Source organism: Gymnoscopelus braueri (assembly GCF_963280865.1).
Source record: "Gymnoscopelus braueri genome assembly, chromosome: 12".
In the NCBI taxonomy this organism is placed as follows: Eukaryota; Metazoa; Chordata; class Actinopteri; order Myctophiformes; family Myctophidae; genus Gymnoscopelus; species Gymnoscopelus braueri.
In genome coordinates this window covers 50,647,151-50,667,150 of record NC_137614.1, presented here as the reverse complement: position 1 = coordinate 50,667,150, position 20,000 = coordinate 50,647,151, and the positions used below count along the sequence as shown (strand labels likewise).

Below are 20,000 nucleotides of genomic sequence, written 5' to 3'. Positions count from 1 at the left end.
ATCGACCGATAATCGAAACAGCGATTCTTTTTTTATTTTATTTTTACTATTATTTTTACAGGGAAAAGAAACATTTGGGGAACTGTTTTGTAATGTTTTATTTATAATTCAGTTCATAAGAAATGCTGCTTCAAGTGGGAGCCAATTATAATGCTGGATTTGATAGAACAAAACATTTCAGGATCTATATTGTTTATTATTCAAAATGTCAGCTCAGTTTATCTTAACACATTCACTGCCATGGACATATCCGTGATTCCAGAACCCAAGATAACGTGATCCGAAGATGCACTGCTCCATTCACATCCTGGTTAACTTATTACTTTAAAATCCTGTATCTCGGCTCCTTTGTACTTATTTTTTTTCCTATGTATTTTTGGCGAAACATGCTATTTTCATGTCACGATGACATTTCTTTTCCTCACAGAAGCACAGTGATTTCCTCCCGTAATTAGCAACCATCAGGGGATCCATCATACTGGAGATAAATATTCTGTGGTTCTTGAAATATTAGTCGGAATACTTAACACATTGACTGCCAGAGTTTATTCATAATGTACTCACCCCTGTGCCAGCAATTTGCGTGTTTTTGATTTTTTTTGTTTTGTAATTTTTCATTCAAATACATTCTCTGATTGTGTTGTCAAGCACCTACGATTGTTCCACCAGTAGAGAGCAGCACATCCAAACATTGATCACCTCGCTCGCCCCCTCCCAAACAGGCCCACGTCATATCCGGTCATTCAAAGGATGTGACGTTTTCGACAATTCCCGGCCCGCTGATCGGCCTAAAAACTATGTGATACACTACGACGATGACTGTTAGTCACCCGGACCAAAGAAAATAGAAGTTGAGCTGTCCGTTTGTCTTTTATACCGTGTGAAAAAAATTGTTTTTCCTTATTCTGGCCGAAAATCACCGGAGAAAAACAACGTGACCCGGAAAAGATTTTTTTTTTTACATCCGGCTCCGGGTGAGTGTGACGTAAGTGGAAAACGAAAGTGTTGATGAGAAATAAACACAGCCGTGCGATCACAGATTAAACAATGAAAATTCCAAAGAACGCATCAATGCGATCCTGGCACTCAAGCGATGGATTTGAAAGAACGCATCGATGCGATCTTGGCACTGTATGTGTTAAAAATGCTGCATGGCAGAAGCTACCTGCCAGCATTAGAAAGCCGTGCAGTTGAATGTGTTCATAATAGGCGATGGGCCTCTTTGATCACTACTAATAATCGGTATCGGACATGAAAAACCCCAATCGGTCGATCCCTAGCCTGAAAGAGCGAGCCCTATCGATGGTCTTGAAGGGCGGATCCAAACCCAGGCGGTTCACCAATCTATGAGGCTCAGTTGTTGAGTGGTGAGAAACCACAGTGTGGTTCTTATGGCGAGCATACTGTAAGATGGTCCGGGGTCACTTACAGCGGGAGGATGGGGGGAGGGACTTCAAAGAGCTTGTGGCCAGAATGAGAAGAGCTCTCAGCCTCCACATTAGACAGTTCAATGATCCTACACAATGTGTAAAAGGTCAGATCACAGCGTCCCTGGATAGATGGCGATCAGTATTCCCTCATACGGTGATTCTTGTGTAAATAAATAACAATCAGTGGTGGAAAAAGTACTCAAATTCTTTACTTAAGTAAAAGTACCAATGCTGCAATATAAAAATACTCTGTTACAAGTAAAAGTCCAGAATTCAAAATATACTTGAGTAAAAGTACAAAAGTATTGGCATCAAAATGTACTTACAGTACCAAAAGTAAAAGTACAAAAATATTTGAAAATAGCAGATCTACAAGCTCACAACGCGTCGCATCGCGACGCGTTGTGAGCTTGTAGATCTGCTATTTTCAAATAGCCTAGGTATAAAATAGGGCTAAAGTGGTTGATGTATGTTTTATAATGTAATCATTTATATCTGAAAAGTAACTAGTAACTAAAGTTTTCAAATAATTGTAGTGGAGTAAAAGTACAATATTTGCCTCTGAGATGTAGTGGAGTAGAAGTAAAAGTATTGGAAATTGGAAATACTCAAGTAAAGTACAAATACCTCAAAATTGTACTTAAGTAAATGTACTTAGTTACTTTCCACCACTGATAACAGTGCTCGGGGTGGTGCAGTGGTAAAGTGTCTGCCCTTCACCGCGGAGTCTGGGGGGGTTTGAATCCACCGTGGTGCACCTGGCATTGTCCAGCATACCATTGGTTCTCAAAGTGGAGTCCATGGACCCCCAGGGGTCCTTGGGGGGCGTACCAGGGGGTCCCCCAGCAAAAGTAGTTAATATAACGTCACAATCATTTTAACCACTTTATCCATATTTTATACTTTGGGCTATTCAAAAATAGCAGATCTACAAGCTCATAGCGCGACATGAGCTTATAGATCTGCTATTTTTGAAAAATTTCCTCAACCCTGAGCCAATGAGCCATCCAACCGTAGCAAAATGAGCAGGGGTTAGATGGGTTGTATGTTTAAGGCCAAGAAGTAGCTTTACTAGTTTGTTTTGGGATGTCTGGAGCCTTTAACCCTTTAAGACCTGAGGCGATTCTTTAAAAAAAATCTAAATCCTAACAGTTTTTGGAAAAAAATCTAAACATTTTTTTTTCACGATTTTTCAAAAATAGCAGATCTACAAGTTCATAGCGCGGCACTCGGTGCCGCGCTATGAGCTTGTATATCTGCTATTTTTGAATAGCCAAAGACATCTAAAGTGACACAGATGCGTTCCAGGTATTAATGGGTTAAGCCAGGCCTTAGTGGTGTTGTGATACCATGAGAAGCACGCATAGTCGAAATGACCTTGGATGACAGGGCCCCTGTAAGAATCATCAAGGTATTCTTACTGACTAGAGAGGAAATCCTATACAAAAAAAGAAAATTGACAAACATGTTTCTTCAGTTGCCTCGTAATGATAGTTCATGTATTCAATTCTAATTTTAACTTGGCCTCAGTAAAAAGGTGCACCTCTACAGTATAGTGACGGGGCATAATGTGTGTTTTTTTAGTAGGGTCGGGGACTACATGTGGGGAATTATGAATTGGCATAATGACTAAATTGGAAGGAAAAAGAAAAAAAGTACTACAAGCAAGCTGGAGCGTCTGGCCAAGTGGTTTGGCAGATCTGACCTGAATGTGAGCCAATAGTGACCTGTGTGCGCATCCAGACTCCAGATACGCAGCCAACAGCAACCACAGCTTTACAAGTTGCATTGAATTGACTAATGTACTGTAACCGAGGCCAAAATAATCTGGGAAGAGCTGAACTCTGATCTGTTCTGTTACTGTCTGAGCACTCTGAGAGAGACGGGGAGTAATGATGCAATAACATAATAACCACTGATGTGCTGTCACTCTCTGTGTGTGCAGTGGTGTAAAGTAACTAGGTACATTTACTCAAGTACATTTTTGAGGATTTTTTTACTTTACTGGAGTATTTCCCATTTTCAATACTGGAGTATTTCCCATTTTCAATACTTTTACTTCTACTCCACTACATCTCAGAGGCAAATATTGTACTTTTACTCCACTGCAATTATTTGAACACTTTAGTTACTAGTTACTTTGCAGATATAAATGATGATATTATAAAACATACATTAACCACTTTAGCCTTATTTTATACCTAGTCCAGGGTTCCCACGGTCATGAAATTCCTGGAAATATTTTGAAATTCAAAAAACTGTTTTCCAGGCCTGGGAAAGGGCTGGAATGAATCAAATGTTTTGGAAAATGTTCGGATATAATTTACAGTTTTTGGCTATTGATTTTGTAAAAAGAAAAAAGCCCCAAAACATGTCTAGCATTATGTGAAATACGTGTGGCCTAATGTATACAGGACTTCATGTGACAAAATTAATAGATCTAAGACATGCATCTGTATGTTGCACCGTGGCGTTATTATGGATCCCACTTCAGTTCTAGGCAAAAACCCGCTGTGATTGGCCAGTAGTCGCTGTGATTGACAGTTCTCGTTTTTGCAACTATGCCTAAACCTAACCTTAACCCTAACCTCAGTAAGACTATGCCTAAACCTAACCTTAACCTCAGTAAACCTATGCCTGCCAGGGAGCCTATCAGACTGGTAAGGCGGGTCTACATCATATAACGTTGGTGGGATTCATAATCACGCTGCACTGTGATACAGTACGTTGTTAGCTAGTAGATCTGTTCTGTTTGTCACATGACACCTTTGCTTGAGTCTGTCCTGGTGCATTGATAGAATGTATATGCTCATTATTGCACCATAATTGCTATAGGCCTAGAAATGGGGTAAAATACTTTGGAAAAGTTTTGAAAATGCATTGTTAAAAAATGTGTGGGAACCCTGCTAGTCTACTTGAAAATAGCCGATCTACAAGCTCCCAACGCGTCGCATCGCATTGTGAGCTTGTAGATCGGCTATTTTCTAACATTTTAGTACTTTTACTTTTGGTACTTTAAGAACATTTTGATTCCAATGCTTTTGCACTTTTACTCAAGTAACATTTTGAACACAGGCCTTTTACTTGTAACCGAGTACTTTAATGGTGGTATTGATACTTTTACTTGAGTAAAAAAATGTGTGTGTCTGTGTGCGTGTGTGTAGTTAAAGGACCTGAAGCGACAGCTCCAGTTGGAGAGGAAGAGAGCAGACAAACTGCAGGAGAGATTACAGGAAATCCTGACCAACACGAAGACCAGAACAGGTAACGTGCTGCATGCAAGGATTCAGGTTCTCAGATTCAGCTATATCCCCCTGACACCCTGGCCAACACAAGTGTTCAATGATCCTACCAGTTCGGTCACATAATATACTATACTGTATGTATGTATGCGTAGACATACAAACACACACAATGTATGGCTGGCTGGGTGATGTGGCTAAAATGTAAGCCTCTCTCCATACATTTTCTCTGAAATGACATGATTTTTCAATGGCACCCATCATTTAGAGAAAACGGACTTTGTGTAACAATGTAATTGTGCGTAATACAAGCAGGGCATATTGCCTGCCAAGGCTAAAATTTTCAACAACAAATGCATAATAAGAAAATCAAATACAATAACATTTACCATAGTCAGAATGAACTATGGTCTGTTTTCCACTGAGGTTTGTTTTGAACTGATAAGTGTTTACAAAATGAAATGCTCCACTGAACAAGGTACATTTCAAATATTTATTGAAATAAATACAAATCTACTCCTAATCGGCTGTTATTCAGTATCTGAGCACTATACAGTATGATAAGTATGGCTGTCTGCTTTGGTTATTTTTTCCATAGAGAAACAATGTAACTCTTGTTGGGTGCTATGAACTATAGACCAATTATTTTGTTTACCAACATTGAGACTGGACGCACAGGTGATGGTTTCATACAATCAATTCCCATCATATTGTTTCGGGGTTTCGCTGGTTTCAGTTCATTCAACCTCCTCTTGTGTTGTTGGCTAGTGAGGCGCGTCCTAGCGAGAACTGACAGAATGGGGTTCATTTGGTGCCGGCCCGCAAGCGCATACTGGTTCTTATCAGTGTGACGTCGTCTGTTAAGGGGTCTACAGAAGTGTTAACGTCGATGACGAGGTGTCATGCGTCTTCAGCCCTTCTCTTTCTCCTGGAGGTCGCTGCCCTCACAAGGACAAAGTGATAAAACACATGATCTACGACCCACTTCTGAACGACTGAACCCACAAAGTCATAGAAAGAAAGAAATATATCTGTTATTTTCCTTCACATAATTGTAAATATATGTTTTTTTTCTAATTATCATTCACATAGTTGTCAAGTGATATGATACATTTATAATTGCAGCACTGTTCAGTTTGTGGCCAGTCGACATAGTTACTGAAGATCCTGCAGATGAAGTGGAGATCACGCTGGATGGCCGTGACTTGGTTGCTTAGTTAGCAGTGGTGTAAAGTAACTAAGTACATTTACTCAAGTACTGGACTTAAGTACAATTTTGAGGTACTTTTACTTTACTGGAGTGTTTCCAATTGTCTATACTTTTACTTCTACTCCACTGCATCTCAGAGGCAAATATTGTACTTTTACTCCACTACAATTATTCGAAAACTTTAGTTACTAGTTACTTTGCGGATATAAATTATTACATTATAAAACATACATGAGCCTATTTTATACATAGGCTATTTGAAAATAGCAGATCGACAAGCTCGCAACGCGTCGCACCGCGACGCGTTGTGAGCTTGTAGATCTTTTAGATCTTGTAGATCTTTTGCTTGTAGATCTTTTGCTATTTTCAAACATTTTAGTACTTTTACTTATACAGTACATTTTTATGCCAATACTTTGGTACTTGTACTGAAGTAAATTTTTAACTCTGGACTTGTAACAGAGTATTTCTATATTGCAGTATTGATACTTGTACTTAACTCATTCACTGCCAGAACTTTTTTTTTTTGCGTTTGCCCACTGCCAGAGATTTTTCATTGAAAAAAAAAAAGTACTCAGGAGCCGAGATACAGAGTTTTTAAGTTTTAAGTTAACAAGGAAGTGGATGGGAGTCTAGATCTTCGAAAAATCATATCTCCTTGGGTCAAATTTGAAAAAATATATATAATAAATTTATTTTTATTTTTTTTAAATACGTTTTTTACGTCAGTGGCAGTATTGGTTAATTACGTCAATTACGTCAGAGGCAGTGAATGAGTTAAGTAAAGAATTCGAGTACTTTTTCCACCACTGTTAGTTGGTAGGTTGTCAGGGAGACGTCGTGCTGGCCATGCATTCAGTAAGAATGTAGGAAAGTGAAGATTTTTTGCATAATTTTATTGCGTTTTCTTTTGGAGAAACTTAGACCACAACTGTTGGATAAGAACAGGGCAAGGCTGGAGCCGGAAAATGTCATTAGACTCTGTCCCCGTCCTCCTGCTACATAGCCAAGAATAGACAGACTGTGCAACTCAAGAAAAAAACATAATCTTTGTACCAGAATCAGCCGTGACACCCATGGAGTGCCCAGTCAGCGTTGTACAGGGTCTCTCACACCACACGGGTGACTCCTACTGACTCCACATTTTGGGATAGCTGCTTCCCGCACCGTTAACTCTTTGACTGCCACGAAATAACACATCGTTTGCCAAGCCACTGCCAGCGATTTTCGGGTGTTTTTTACTAACCTTCGAAAAAATCATGGAATGTTGGGGAAAAAATGTGTCCGGTCGCGGTAATCCGTTGCATAGTTGTGGCCCAGTTGAATGTGGCTTGTTTTCTGCCTTAAAGCAACAGGAAACGGAGATGAAGCCATTTTTCCACAACGATTAAACAGGAAGTAAACAAACAGGCAAGGAATCATCCAAGGAATCATCCTCAGATCTGTGATTGGCTAGGGCCAATCATGTGGCGGAAGTGCATCCTTCAGTACAGACAGTTACACCACCTTTTGGTTACCTACCGAATTCAGTTTACGTCCCGTCGCGTCCTGCCATCACTGCAATGAAGGCAGGTCACAGAATCGGGCCGCATAGTGGCCCAAACTTCTAGTCTTACCAATGTATCTCCACCCAACACCACAGTGGTCCCCCAGGGTGATTCTTAGCCAGGATGGTGGTCCCTGGGGGTCCACAATCACTTGAAACCCCCTGCTGTATGCAGTGGTTCTCAAACCAAATGTATTTGGCCATGAGATCATGTTTTGAAAATAGCAGATCTACAAACTCACAACGGGTCGCGATGCCACACGTTGTGAGCTTGTAGCTCGGCTATTTTCAAATACCCGATGATGCTAGATTAATCAATTTTACTTGGGACCCCCTGGAACGATGAATTCATCGTTCACCTCGGTATCCATCCATTTGAAACGTGTATTTATATGAACTATTAACGTCATAATAACTAACAATTGTAGCATTTTGTGAGAAAATGTCATAAATAGTGCATTTTTAACCAGATATAAAATATATAACTGCGTATTTAGTGTGTGTGTGCATGCGCGCGTGCACGTGAACCACTGGTTAATATTTAATGCTGATCTCTGATTCACTAAGCTGAGGGGACACACTGGCGTCTACACACACACACACACACACACACACACTTCCTAGGTACAGTTTTTTAATATGAAAAAATAGCAAAGAGGACGTTTTCTCTCAATCGTCTCACTTACTTTCATAATATTTGCACACACACACACACACATCCAGGGTAATTGCCTATCCCTCTCTTGCTCTCTCTACCCCCGTTCTCTCTCTCTCTCTCTCTATGCCACCCCCCCCTCTCTCTCTCTCTCTCTCTCCAGCAGTAATCATATATAATGGATGGGGTAGTAATGAATGTTTAATTGCCTCTGAAGCGCAAACCTGAGAATCAGACATTTTAAAGTACTCCTCCCTCCCTCTTAAAGGGACGTTCGCCTTTACTCTTAAAGGGATACACGCACGCTCGCTCCCTGTCCACTCACTCTCCATTCACTAAGAACACGTTCAAAATGGCCGCCGCCGCTGAGAGGGGAGGAGGCTTTATGCCGGTGCCGCCGTGGGCTTTTTAACCCATTAAGACCGGGAACGCATGCTGTGTCATTTTAGATTTCTTTGGGCTATTCAAAAATAGCAGATATACAAGCTCATAGCGCGGCACCGAGTGCCGCGCTATGAGCTTGTAGATCTGCTATTTTTGAGGGAAACAAGTTGTGAAAATGTGTGCAAATCTTTGAATATATATATATACACTTTTAACTCCGATAGTTGCTTCTGGGGGTCCCTGGACCAATATTTTGAGATGGGGGTCCCTGCCTGGAACAAAATATTTTGAGATGGGGGTCCGTGGCTAAATACATATCATTTTGGGGGTCCTTGACATGGTCCTTGAACCACTGATATATAGCAACATATGTTTTTTTTCTTAACTGTTAGAATTTAGAAGACATTTGTAGAATACCCAGTAGCAAAGATTTCCTTCACAGGTAAAAAATATATTGTTAAAAATGTTCGCTTTGAAAAATATATATACGATATATACACCATTTAAAAAAATGAGATGAGCTCATTGGCTGTCTGAGCAGTGGAGCAGCTACACGGACACGTATGCGCTCCAGTGCAAGTACACGGTCTGATCCTCAGGGCACGCTCACACATGCGTTTGACACGCGTGTTCTAGCCAACGCATGCTGAGACTTCACCACTTAAACCACTATATACCTGGTTGACCCTCAGGGCTCTGAACTAGTGACCTTTCTGTTTTCACTCTACATTAAATAGTAGATGCAGTGTTAACCCTTTTAGACCGGGAACGCATCCGTGTCATTTTTAGATCTGCTATGTATATATGCTTGTATATCTGCTATTTCAAAAATAGCAGATATACAAGCTCGTAGCGCGTTGCCACGCTATGAGCTTGTATATCTGCTATTTAAAAAATCTTTGCCTCTGGGGAAAAAAACGTATGTTGCTATAATCAGTGGTTTTCAACCTTTTTCATGTCAAGGACCCCCAAAATGATATGTATTTGGGCGTGGACCCCCATCTCAAAATATGTTGTTCCAGGGACCCCCAAGAAGCAAATATTTGAGTTCAAGATTTTCACTTAATTTTTTTTTTTTATATATTCAGATTCAAGATTTTCACGATAAAACCAAAAAAAGATGATCTACAATCTCATAGCGCGGCACTCTGTGCCGCGCTATGAGATTGTATATCTGCTATTTTTGAATAGCCGAAGAAATCTTAAAGGGTCTACACCATGAAAATCACTTTTTTCTTGTTTTTTTGGGGTCCCCAGTGTCTCTTGTACCCCAAAAAATGTTTTTTTTTTAAATTCAGTCATTCCTTCCATTTCATGGATTTCCAGAATGGGCGTGTCTGAACAGGCGATCTCAGAATGGAAATGTTTATGATGTCACAAACATTAATGATGGCAAACCCAATGTTAAATGAAAAGTGCCCGAATCGCTCCGAAACTTTTTCTACCCCCCCTAAGTGGGGGTCTACGAACAAATACTTCGGGCTCGGATTTTGGCTCCGCCCCCCGGAAGTGGGTGAAACAGGCACCTCAAACACTTGGTGGAATTGTTCAAAAATTTTCAAAGTGTTTTTTTTTCGATTTTGTATTTTTTCTTAGATGCTTCTTTTTATGCAGAATTTTTCCTTTTTTTTTTTTTTTTTTAATGATTTTTTTAAATATTTCTTTTTATTAACAGACAGAATTGCTCAGTAGCCCCCCCCTGCACAAGAGGACGTTTTGGTATTGCAGCTGAAAGTGCTGTATAAGCCAGAGACAATTGACTTGGGATGAGTATATCTGAGTGATGATTTAGGCTCAAACCTTTTGAAAAAGGTTTGAGGGACATACACCATATGATATTAAATATCAAATATTTTTTTTAAATTCATGGTGTAGCTCCTTTAAAAATGACACAGATGCGTTCCCAGTCTTAATGGGTTAAAAGTTACAACTACAAGCCAGTAGACATGCTGGCCTCTGTGGAATCCAAATGACTGAAAAATCTATCATGGTGACCAGGCATGCAATGCTCATTTGGTGTGTTCTTGCACTCTATTCCAATGACGTGACGCGCACGTCGCTTAACACCTACACTTCAAGTCACACCATGGACAATTGATATGCATCTAGGCTTATTCCTGTGTTGATTCGCTAGGTGTGAGTCGGGAGCCTTTGAAAACTTTGTTGAGGTGCGAATTCAAAGTAGTTTTAAATCTATGCGTGTGCCTCCTGGTCAAATAGGCCGTCCAGTGAGCATTGCACCCCTGATGGTGACTGAGTACTTTAATCTATGAGTGTTGTTTCGCTGAAAGAAAACCCCCAAGCCAAATGGCTGCCAAGTGGGCTCAACGCACGGCACTTGTGTCCTATTGGTTGGCTGGTTGGTGGCCGGTCATGGTTCACCAGTGTTCACACATCACATGTGTCGGACTTAACTCGCTTCAATGGCGCCAACCAGAGCCATATAGGGATGGTTGCGTCACCTCAGTTCACTTCATCGGGCCAGGTCTTCTGCAGAGCCTTCTATTTTGACAAAGCCCTGAACCGGAAGTTCACAGAATGCACTGGAGTCTTATGAGCGTTTGTCACGTTTTCGAGTTTACATGAACCAAGGGACCGGCGCTGTTTTCTTCCCCCCGAGGTGACACAACTCTCTAATACAGTCTCAACCAGTGGTCCGGGGACCACCAGTTGTCCTTGAGGGGGTTCCAGGGGGTCCCCAGCTAAATGAAAGATACTTAGGAACCAAATGGACCCTTACCATAAGGGTCTTATGTGTCTGTAACTCAGAGAGTGTACAAATGGAACCAAATGGACCCGTGTACACTCTCAGAGTTAAATAAACATTGATTTTGCAATATAAATTGGGGTCCCAGGGATAGAAATGTAATTAAATGGGGGTCCGTAGCCCTAATGCATGTCAAAACTGGGGGTCCTTGAAATGAAAATGTTTGAGAATCACTGCTAGAGCCGTAAAAGTGCTCTCTTATGGGGGTCCCTGGTATATCTTTTCAAATGGGGGGTCCGCAGGCTAATAAGCGTAAATTTGGGGGTCCTTGACATGAAAAGGGTTGAAAACCACTGCTCTGATACAAGGCTCTGGCGCCAACACGCCTCAACGGACGCTCCGGCACTTCTGACGCGTCTGAAGCTCATGTGTGACCACACCCTCTCAGAGTTACACATGGGGATATTACCACTAACACTGAGGATTTGACTGTGTAACTCTGTACTTACAGTGTGTGTGTGTTGTGTATGTGTGTGTGACTGTGTGTGTGTGTGTGTGTGTGTGTGTGTGTGTAGGTCTAGAGGAGCTGGTCCTATCAGAGATCAACAGTCCCAGCAGGAGTCAGCAGCAGACGGACTCCTCCTCCGTCTCCTCCTTCTCCTACAGAGACATCATGAAGGACACGCAGCCTACCAGAGAACAGAAGGTATACACAAACTTTAATACACACACACACACACACACACACACACACACACACACACACACACACACACACACACACACACACACACACACACACACACACACACACACACACACACACAGCCTACCCGAGAACAGAAGATACACACCCTGACACACACACACACACACACACACACAAGACACAACCTACATAGGGGTGTCAAACATATGGCGTAAGGGTCCATTTGGTTCCATTTGTACACTCTCAGAGTTATGGGGGTCCTTGCAATTCAAAGGTTTGAGAACCACTGTGCTACACTAAGAATGGAACAGAGCCTTCATTAGTATCATTGGCAACACCTGTGGAAGGAAGTAAGGAAGAGGCCCAGTTTCCTTCCAATATGGCTGCTGTGCACAGAGCCTATTCAGCCCGCCAGAAGATTTTGAGATTTATTTTTTCTTTAATTCATGTAGCCTCTTAACACATTCCATGCCAGAGTTTAATCTCATAATGTACTCACCAGTGCCAGCGTTTTATTGTTGTTTTTTTGTTTTTTTCATGTCGCCACAGACCTCGCTAAATAAGTTAAAAGTGCGCGTTCATTTGGTTCTAAACACACAGCGGATCTGTGAGAAACGGCCAGCGAAAACAGTTTCCAAATGCGAGCCGCCATCTTGAAGATACAGCCGATCAACGCTAAACAGTGATCAGCGAGGAGAAAAACAACAACCGAGAAAATCGAGTTTTAAACAGGATCCCAGACAGGAAGCGGATACGATCGAAAAAAACGGAACCCGAATAATTCTGTTTCCGACCGGAAACCGGAAACGGAAATGGATCAAAAAAATTCGGAAAGTGCACCTGGGGCGATTACAATGGGAATCGGCGGTTCGCGTAGATCTACGCGACTGGCACGCTGCGGCTTTAAATAGGTTCGCGTAGATCTACGCGATTGGCATTCAATGTGTTAAAGCCGCCCTCGCCACTCTGGCTCTTAAGTACCTGTGTCCTGATTATCTTGTTGTGTTTAACATAACAACAGACGACAGTTGGCTCACTGACCGTGGCTGCTCCTCTCTTTACTCGTCTCCTGACACTGTCCTCACCAGCAGACAGCAGTTAGAGCTCTCACTTTGTATATCGTTGTTGTCGGGCAGAAACCTCTCATCTCCATGTTTTAACTTTTTGTATTTTTTTTGTAAATTAACGATCTACTTGATCATACTACAGCATCACACAAAAGTGTCACAAGTAGCAGATAGACGAGCTCTAAATGCGCCGCAACGCGTTTTGAGTTTTTGATTCTACAAATGTCTTCTAAATTCTAACAGTTTCAAAAAAAAAAATCGTATGTTGCTATAATATCAGTGGTTCTCAATATGTTTTCATGTCAAGGAGCTGTAAAAAGATTTGCACAAGTTTTCCACGATTAAAGGTATGGTAAGTGATTTTCTTTGGTTAAAATAAGTGTTAAATAGCTCTATATTCTGATAGTACTCATTGCTATAGAGTGTTTGTTCAGTAAAATGAGTCTCCTTGTCTCTCCAGCTCTTAATAAAACAGAAAATGCATTTTTGTTTCAGTTTCAGTTTCATTTCCAATTTTATCCAACCAGGATAGAGAACTCAATCAGGATATAGATTAAACAAGTGAAATTGGAAGTGATGACACTAAGAAATGAACAGACAAAATTGGAACTGGAACACTATAAAAATGAAGCTTAAAAATGGGTACTTTCTCCTGATTGGCTGAGATTTTGACACCTACCAGAAAATGTATTTTCTGTTTATTAAAGAGCTGGAGAGACGGGGAGACTTCTGTTACTGAACAAACACTCTATAGCAACGATTACTATCAGAATATAGTGCTTTAACCTTTTAAAAAAATACTTTTTGTTTTAACTCGAAAATATCACCCTACCTTTTTAAAAGAAAAATGTAGATCTAAAAGCTCCGCCGCACCATGAGCTCTTGTATATCTGCTATTTTTCACCAAAAAGTGGTTGGGGACAACAGATCTCTTTGAGCAGGCTTTCTTCTGTAATGAACGTCAATAAATCTAAACTGCAGTCGCAGCAGGTGACAAGTAGTCATCTAAATGACATTATGAAAAATGACAACTACTCCCAAAGCCGGTGTTGACAGGCTGGTTAAAAGCCCAGAGCTTGTCAGCTGTCTGGAAGCAGCAGGTTGAAGAATGAGTGGCGCCGTTCAATGCACCGCCACATGTAGAAGCACAATGCATTATGTATTATTCATGGCCTCAAGTTCTCAGTCACCATTAGTGGTGGGAAAAAAACAGTTCATTTCGGTGAACGAACGATTTCGTTCACGGCAATGATTCGTTCAAATGATTCGTTTACGTTCTCGTTCAGTAGCGCTTCCGGTCCCGGCGGAGCGTATGCACTACGCTAACTGCATGCAGCTGTGTGCATCTGATTCCACTGACATGACTGCACAGTCTGCACAGAAACACAGCACTGTCATTCACCATCTAATGGCACCATCTTCTTTGTAATATAATGTTTAGAAGTAATAAATTACTGCAATATATAATGTATAGTTATTTGTATTTGTCGATAATTATTTATAATAACAATAATAATGTTATACAAAGCAGCCCATGTCTTTAACTACTATTAACTTCATGAATAGTAGCTGTAGCATACTATTTGCATCTTCTACTCAAACTAAAACGTGTTAATTGACCTATCTGTCCTTTGTCTAGGACCATGCATATTTATTTATTTTGATACTTAAATGTGGTGCTAACACTATCTGTCTTTTGTCCAGGAACAACAGTAGGCTACCTTTTATTTCAATTCAAATAGCAATACGCATGCATGTCTATACTGTAAAACTCTACAGCACAGCTGATGGTCTGTCTGTCGCAGGAGGAATAACAGCCCGCCCGTCGTGTGTGCGGGGGAGGGGGAGCGGGAGCTTGAACGAAATCGTGAACTTAACAGTTTCAAGAAGTGAACGCGTTCGTTCACGTTCACGTCAAAGAACTAGTTCTTATGAACGAATCGATCATGACCGACACATCACTAGTCACCATGACTAGATACTTCTTAAAGTGCAGCTGCATGCAAATAGTACAGTCAGAGTGTAAAACAGTAGTGCAACATTAAAGGAGAAAGAAGCCCCAGGCTTTTTCTTACCTTTTTATTTGAGGTTGTTAACTCCCCATAAGAGTGGTCCCGGAGCCCAAATTCATAACGAGCGATGTTGTCCATTTTGGCGGACCCCCACCGCAGTTCCGAAACGGGCCGTGGTGTAATCCGCTTATTTATGTCGCTCGAAAATACTTTTTTCTAGTATATATGTTGTCTAGGACCTCAGGGAAGTCACTGCAGTATTATTCGTCACACGAGAGCCACCGTAGTGTCGCGAGACTTCCGGAATAGCGTCTACCTACCCCAATAGCACCTGGAAAAAAGGACCCCCAAAATTATGTTTTTGGCCGCCGATCCCCATCAAAATATTGTTCCAGGTCCCCCCCCCCCAGAAGCACAGATTTGAGTTAAAAATGTTGTTTAAAAAAATACATATTCAAAGATTTGCACAAATGTTCAAGATTTTTCAAAAATAGCAGATCTACAAGCTCGTAGATCTACAAGCTTGCAGATCTGCTATTTTTGAATAGCCAAAGTATAAAATAATGGTTACGGCTCATATCTAAAATGACACTGATGCATGGAAACGGTGGGGCTCCCAAAACAAACGTTGTTTGTTTCATCTCTCATTTCTCGTAGCCTCTGTGACACTGTAATAATACCCATCATAAAAGTCATCTTCATAATAAAACAACGTCAGTGAAGTGAGACACTGTGTAGTTATAGCAGAGAATGAGACGGCAGGCTGAGAGAACAAAGTGACAGCTGTGGGAGTACGCGCTGGTCCTCTCGTGCGTACGTCTGCACGGGTGTTCGCTCGCGCAGCCCGCATAATGTCGCATATGAATGAGTTTGACACGTGTGTGTGTGTGTGTGTGCGTGAATCATCATAACTCCTCTACTTCTTTCTCTTCTTGTCTTTCTTGATAGATAATATCTTTACGTATATCTATCTTTCCCCTAGTGGTGCTAGTCTGTCTATTTATAGTGGAGGTAGTCCATTGTCTGTCTGTCTGTCCTACATCCCACACTCTATAATTACATATCTCTGCTGTCTGGGCAGAAACCAGCTAACTCCAAAATGTTCATTTTTCAGGAAATGAAAGAAGAGCAGACAGTTTGAGGATCCAATGGAGTTAGTTGGTTTTTGTCAGACGCACTTTTTAATACTTTTAACCAACACACAGACGTAAAGGGTGTTCAATAGCACTGATTTATGGGGAAAAAAATAAAAAGCTGAAAAATTGAGTTTGCTGGGTTCTGCCAGACAGCGACGATATGTATATACTGTATATTTCAGTCTAGTGGAGGTAGAGTAGTCCACAGTCTATTGTTATAATGTATATATTCACAGTATATAAACATAGCACAGAAAGTTATGAAATGTATGCTTGTTAGAGTATTTATTTGTCATAACAATGCTTCTTGGCAATAACTTTTATATGCCATTGGAAAGACAGTTTATTTACGTTTTAAATGGAGCCTCATTTGTAAGGAACATGCATTTGTGGAATGAGCAGCACAGATCCCACTCTAACAGACCAGCCCAGGACCTCCTGGGCTCCGTGTCCCCCCCATTGGAACCCACTCAAGCAGAGGTCTGTTAGAGTAGAATCCTATGGGGAGACAGTCTCCCAGGTACCTCCTGTACTGTACAGAACAAGCTCTTTGCCACTTGCAGAGAAAATGTGTCTCATTTCTCATGGGCACAGCCCACATACTCTGCTACACTGCTCATCCCACACATCCATGTTCCTTACAAATGAGGCTCCATTTAAAAGGAATATAAACAGGCTTTCCAGCGGTGTAAAAGTTATTACCAATAAGCATTGTTACAGAGAAATACAAATTATACTGTCTACGAAATGCAAACTTTTTGTGTTCTGTTTAGTTTGGTGTAGGTAGTAATGTATATATTTATTTTTATATTTCTGTCTAGTGGAGGTAGTAATGTATATATTTCTCTCTATATTTCCGTCTAGTGGAGGTAGTAATGTATATATTTCTCTCTATATTTCAGTCTAGTGGAGGTAGTTATAATGTATATATTTCTCTCTATATTTCAGTCTAGTGGAGGTAGTTATAATGTATATATTTCTCTCTATATTTCAGTCTGGTGGAGGTAGTAATGTATATATTTCTCTCTATATTTCTGTCTAGTGGAGGTAGTTATAATGTATATATTTCTCTCTATATTTCAGTCTAGTGGAGGTAGTTATAATGTATATATTTCTCTCTATATTTCAGTCTAGTGGAGGTAGTTATAATGTATATATTTCTCTCTATATTTCAGTCTAGTGCAGGTAGTTATAATGTATATATTTCTCTCTATATTTCAGTCTAGTGGAGGTAGTTATAATGTATATATTTCTCTCTATATTTCTGTCTAGTGGAGGTAGTTATAATGTATATATTTCTCTCTATATTTCAGTCTAGTGGAGGTAGTTATAATGTATATATTTCTCTCTATATTTCAGTCTAGTGGAGGTAGTTATAATGTATATATTTCTCTCTATATTTCAGTCTAGTGGAGGTAGTTATAATGTATATATTTCTCTCTATATTTCAGTCTAGTGGAGGTAGTTATAATGTATATATTTCTCTCTATATTTCAGTCTGGTGGAGGTAGTAATGTATATATTTCTCTCTATATTTCAGTCTAGTGGAGGTAGTAATGTATATATTTCTCTCTATATTTCTGTCTAGTGGAGGTAGTTATAATGTATATATTTCTCTCTATATTTCAGTCTAGTGGAGGTAGTTATAATGTATATATTTCTCTCTATATTTCAGTCTAGTGGAGGTAGTTATAATGTATATATTTCTCTCTATATTTCAGTCTGGTGGAGGTAGTAATGTATATATTTCTCTCTATATTTCTGTCTAGTGGAGGTAGTTATAATGTATATATTTCTCTCTATATTTCAGTCTAGTGGAGGTAGTTATAATGTATATATTTCTCTATATTTCAGTCTAGTGGAGGTAGTTATAATGTATGTATTTCTCTCTATATTTCAGTCTAGTGGAGGTAGTTATAATGTATATATTTCTCTCTATATTTCAGTCTAGTGGAGGTAGTTATAATGTATATATTTCTCTCTATATTTCAGTCTAGTGGAGGTAGTTATAATGTATATATTTCTCTCTATATTTCAGTCTAGTGGAGGTAGTTATAATGTATATATTTTTCTCTATATTTCAGTCTAGTGGAGGTAGTTATAATGTATATATTTCTCTCTATATTTCAGTCTAGTGGAGGTAGTTATAATGTATATATTTCTCTCTATATTTCAGTCTAGTGGAGGTAGTTATAATGTATATATTTCTCTATATTTCAGTCTAGTGGAGGTAGTTATAATGTATATATTTCTCTATATTTCAGTCTAGTGGAGGTAGTTATAATGTATATATTTCTCTCTATATTTCAGTCTAGTGGAGGTAGTTATAATGTATATATTTCTCTCTATATTTCAGTCTAGTGGAGGTAGTTATAATGTATATATTTCTCTCTATGTTTCAGTCTGGTGGAGGTAGTAATGTACAGTATATATTTCTCTCTATATTTCAGTCCGGTGGAGGTAGTAATGTATATATTTCTCTATATTTCAGTCTGGTGGAGGTAGTAATGTATATATTTCTCTCTATATTTCAGTCTGGTGGAGGTAGTCCACAGTCTCAGCGTCCAGCAGAGCTGTCAGATGATGAGGTGGGAGAGTTGTTCCAGAGACTGGCTGAAGTTCAACAGGAGAAGTGGATGTTGGAGGAGAAGGTGAGAACCACAAATCTATGTTATTATATTGTAATGTGCTATAAAACATGGAGCCTAACTCTTTGACTGCCAGTGTATTTTCATAAAGTACTCCCCCAGTGCCAGCGATTTGCGTGTTTTTTTGTTGTTGTTATTTTGAAATTTTACATTCAAATAGTTTGTCTGGCTGCGGTTTTAAACACACAACAGATCGACCAGCAGAGAGCAGCAGATCGACCTCTCGATCACTCGCTCACTCGCTCGACCCCCCCCCCCCCCCAAACAGGCTCAAACAGTCCAAACGTTATATCCGGATATGACGTATTATCCAGACTAAAGAAAATAGAACTGGAGCTCTCCGTTCGTTTTTTATACCGTGTGAAAAAATGTGTTTTTCCCTTTTCTGGCCTAAAATGACACTTTCAAGCTTCTAGAGAACCGGAAACGGAATCTGTGTCATGAATCCGGAACCCGGTGAGTGTGAAGTAAACAGAAAGCGAAAGTGATGGTGAAAAATCCTTGAGGGGGTTCCAGGGGATCCCCAGCAAAATGAGTGATTGTTAGGACCAAATGGACCCTTAAGGGCCTTATGGAGCAGTAACTCTGACAGTGGGCTCTATTTGTACGCTGTCTTGAGTTGGGCGGTCCGTAGCCTTATTATACCAAACGGGGGGTCCTTGAGATGAAAAAGTTTGAGAATCACTGGTTTAAATCATGTAATCTGATCGATAACCATTGTATAATAACCATAAACCACGGCAATGAAGTCTAATCCCTTTTGTACTGTTGTTTATCGCTCCACGGATAAGAGAGGAAACGGTGCAAATAGGACCGTCACCAAAACCCTTCAGATATTCTGTGCATTTTTCCGAGCGGCTATCCAAATACTTGTTCTAAATTAATTAGCCAATAAATCAAATCAAGGCTCTTTGTTCTATTCACAGTGTCTACAGTATATACCCTTCATGCTCAAATAGTCACATCCTCCAATGTTGATTTTCTTTCAACTAAAACTATGAGGAAAAATGTTCCTCGTCTACCTTTTTTCACTGAGCTATGATGACTGAAACTAAGGAGAAATATTATTGACAATTTCATCAACAAATAAAAACTAGACTAAATTGTTAGTGAGGGACTAGAGGAGAAGAGATCCAGTAGAACTAAAAGACTCAACGTCATTTTATGTTTGGTTGCGCTCTGTGTTGCGCTCTGAAAATAGCCGATCTACAAGCTCTCAACACGTCGCGCTGTGAGCTTGTAGATCGGCTATTT

The 20,000-nt window shown here is 40.1% G+C and overlaps 1 protein-coding gene across 3 annotated transcripts in view; it reads left to right on the top strand.

Moving 5' to 3' along the window:
- Window positions 1-20,000, top strand: part of gripap1 (GRIP1 associated protein 1) — a 77,655-nt gene that overhangs the window by 49,273 nt on the left and 8,382 nt on the right. For all 3 annotated transcript variants that reach the window (XM_080443455.1, XM_080443454.1, XM_080443453.1), the window contains 3 exons: window positions 4,595-4,694; window positions 11,750-11,880; window positions 18,633-18,749. In XM_080443455.1, the coding sequence (XP_080299581.1) occupies window positions 4,595-4,694; window positions 11,750-11,880; window positions 18,633-18,749 (348 nt within the window). The remainder of the gene's footprint in view (window positions 1-4,594; window positions 4,695-11,749; window positions 11,881-18,632; window positions 18,750-20,000) is intronic.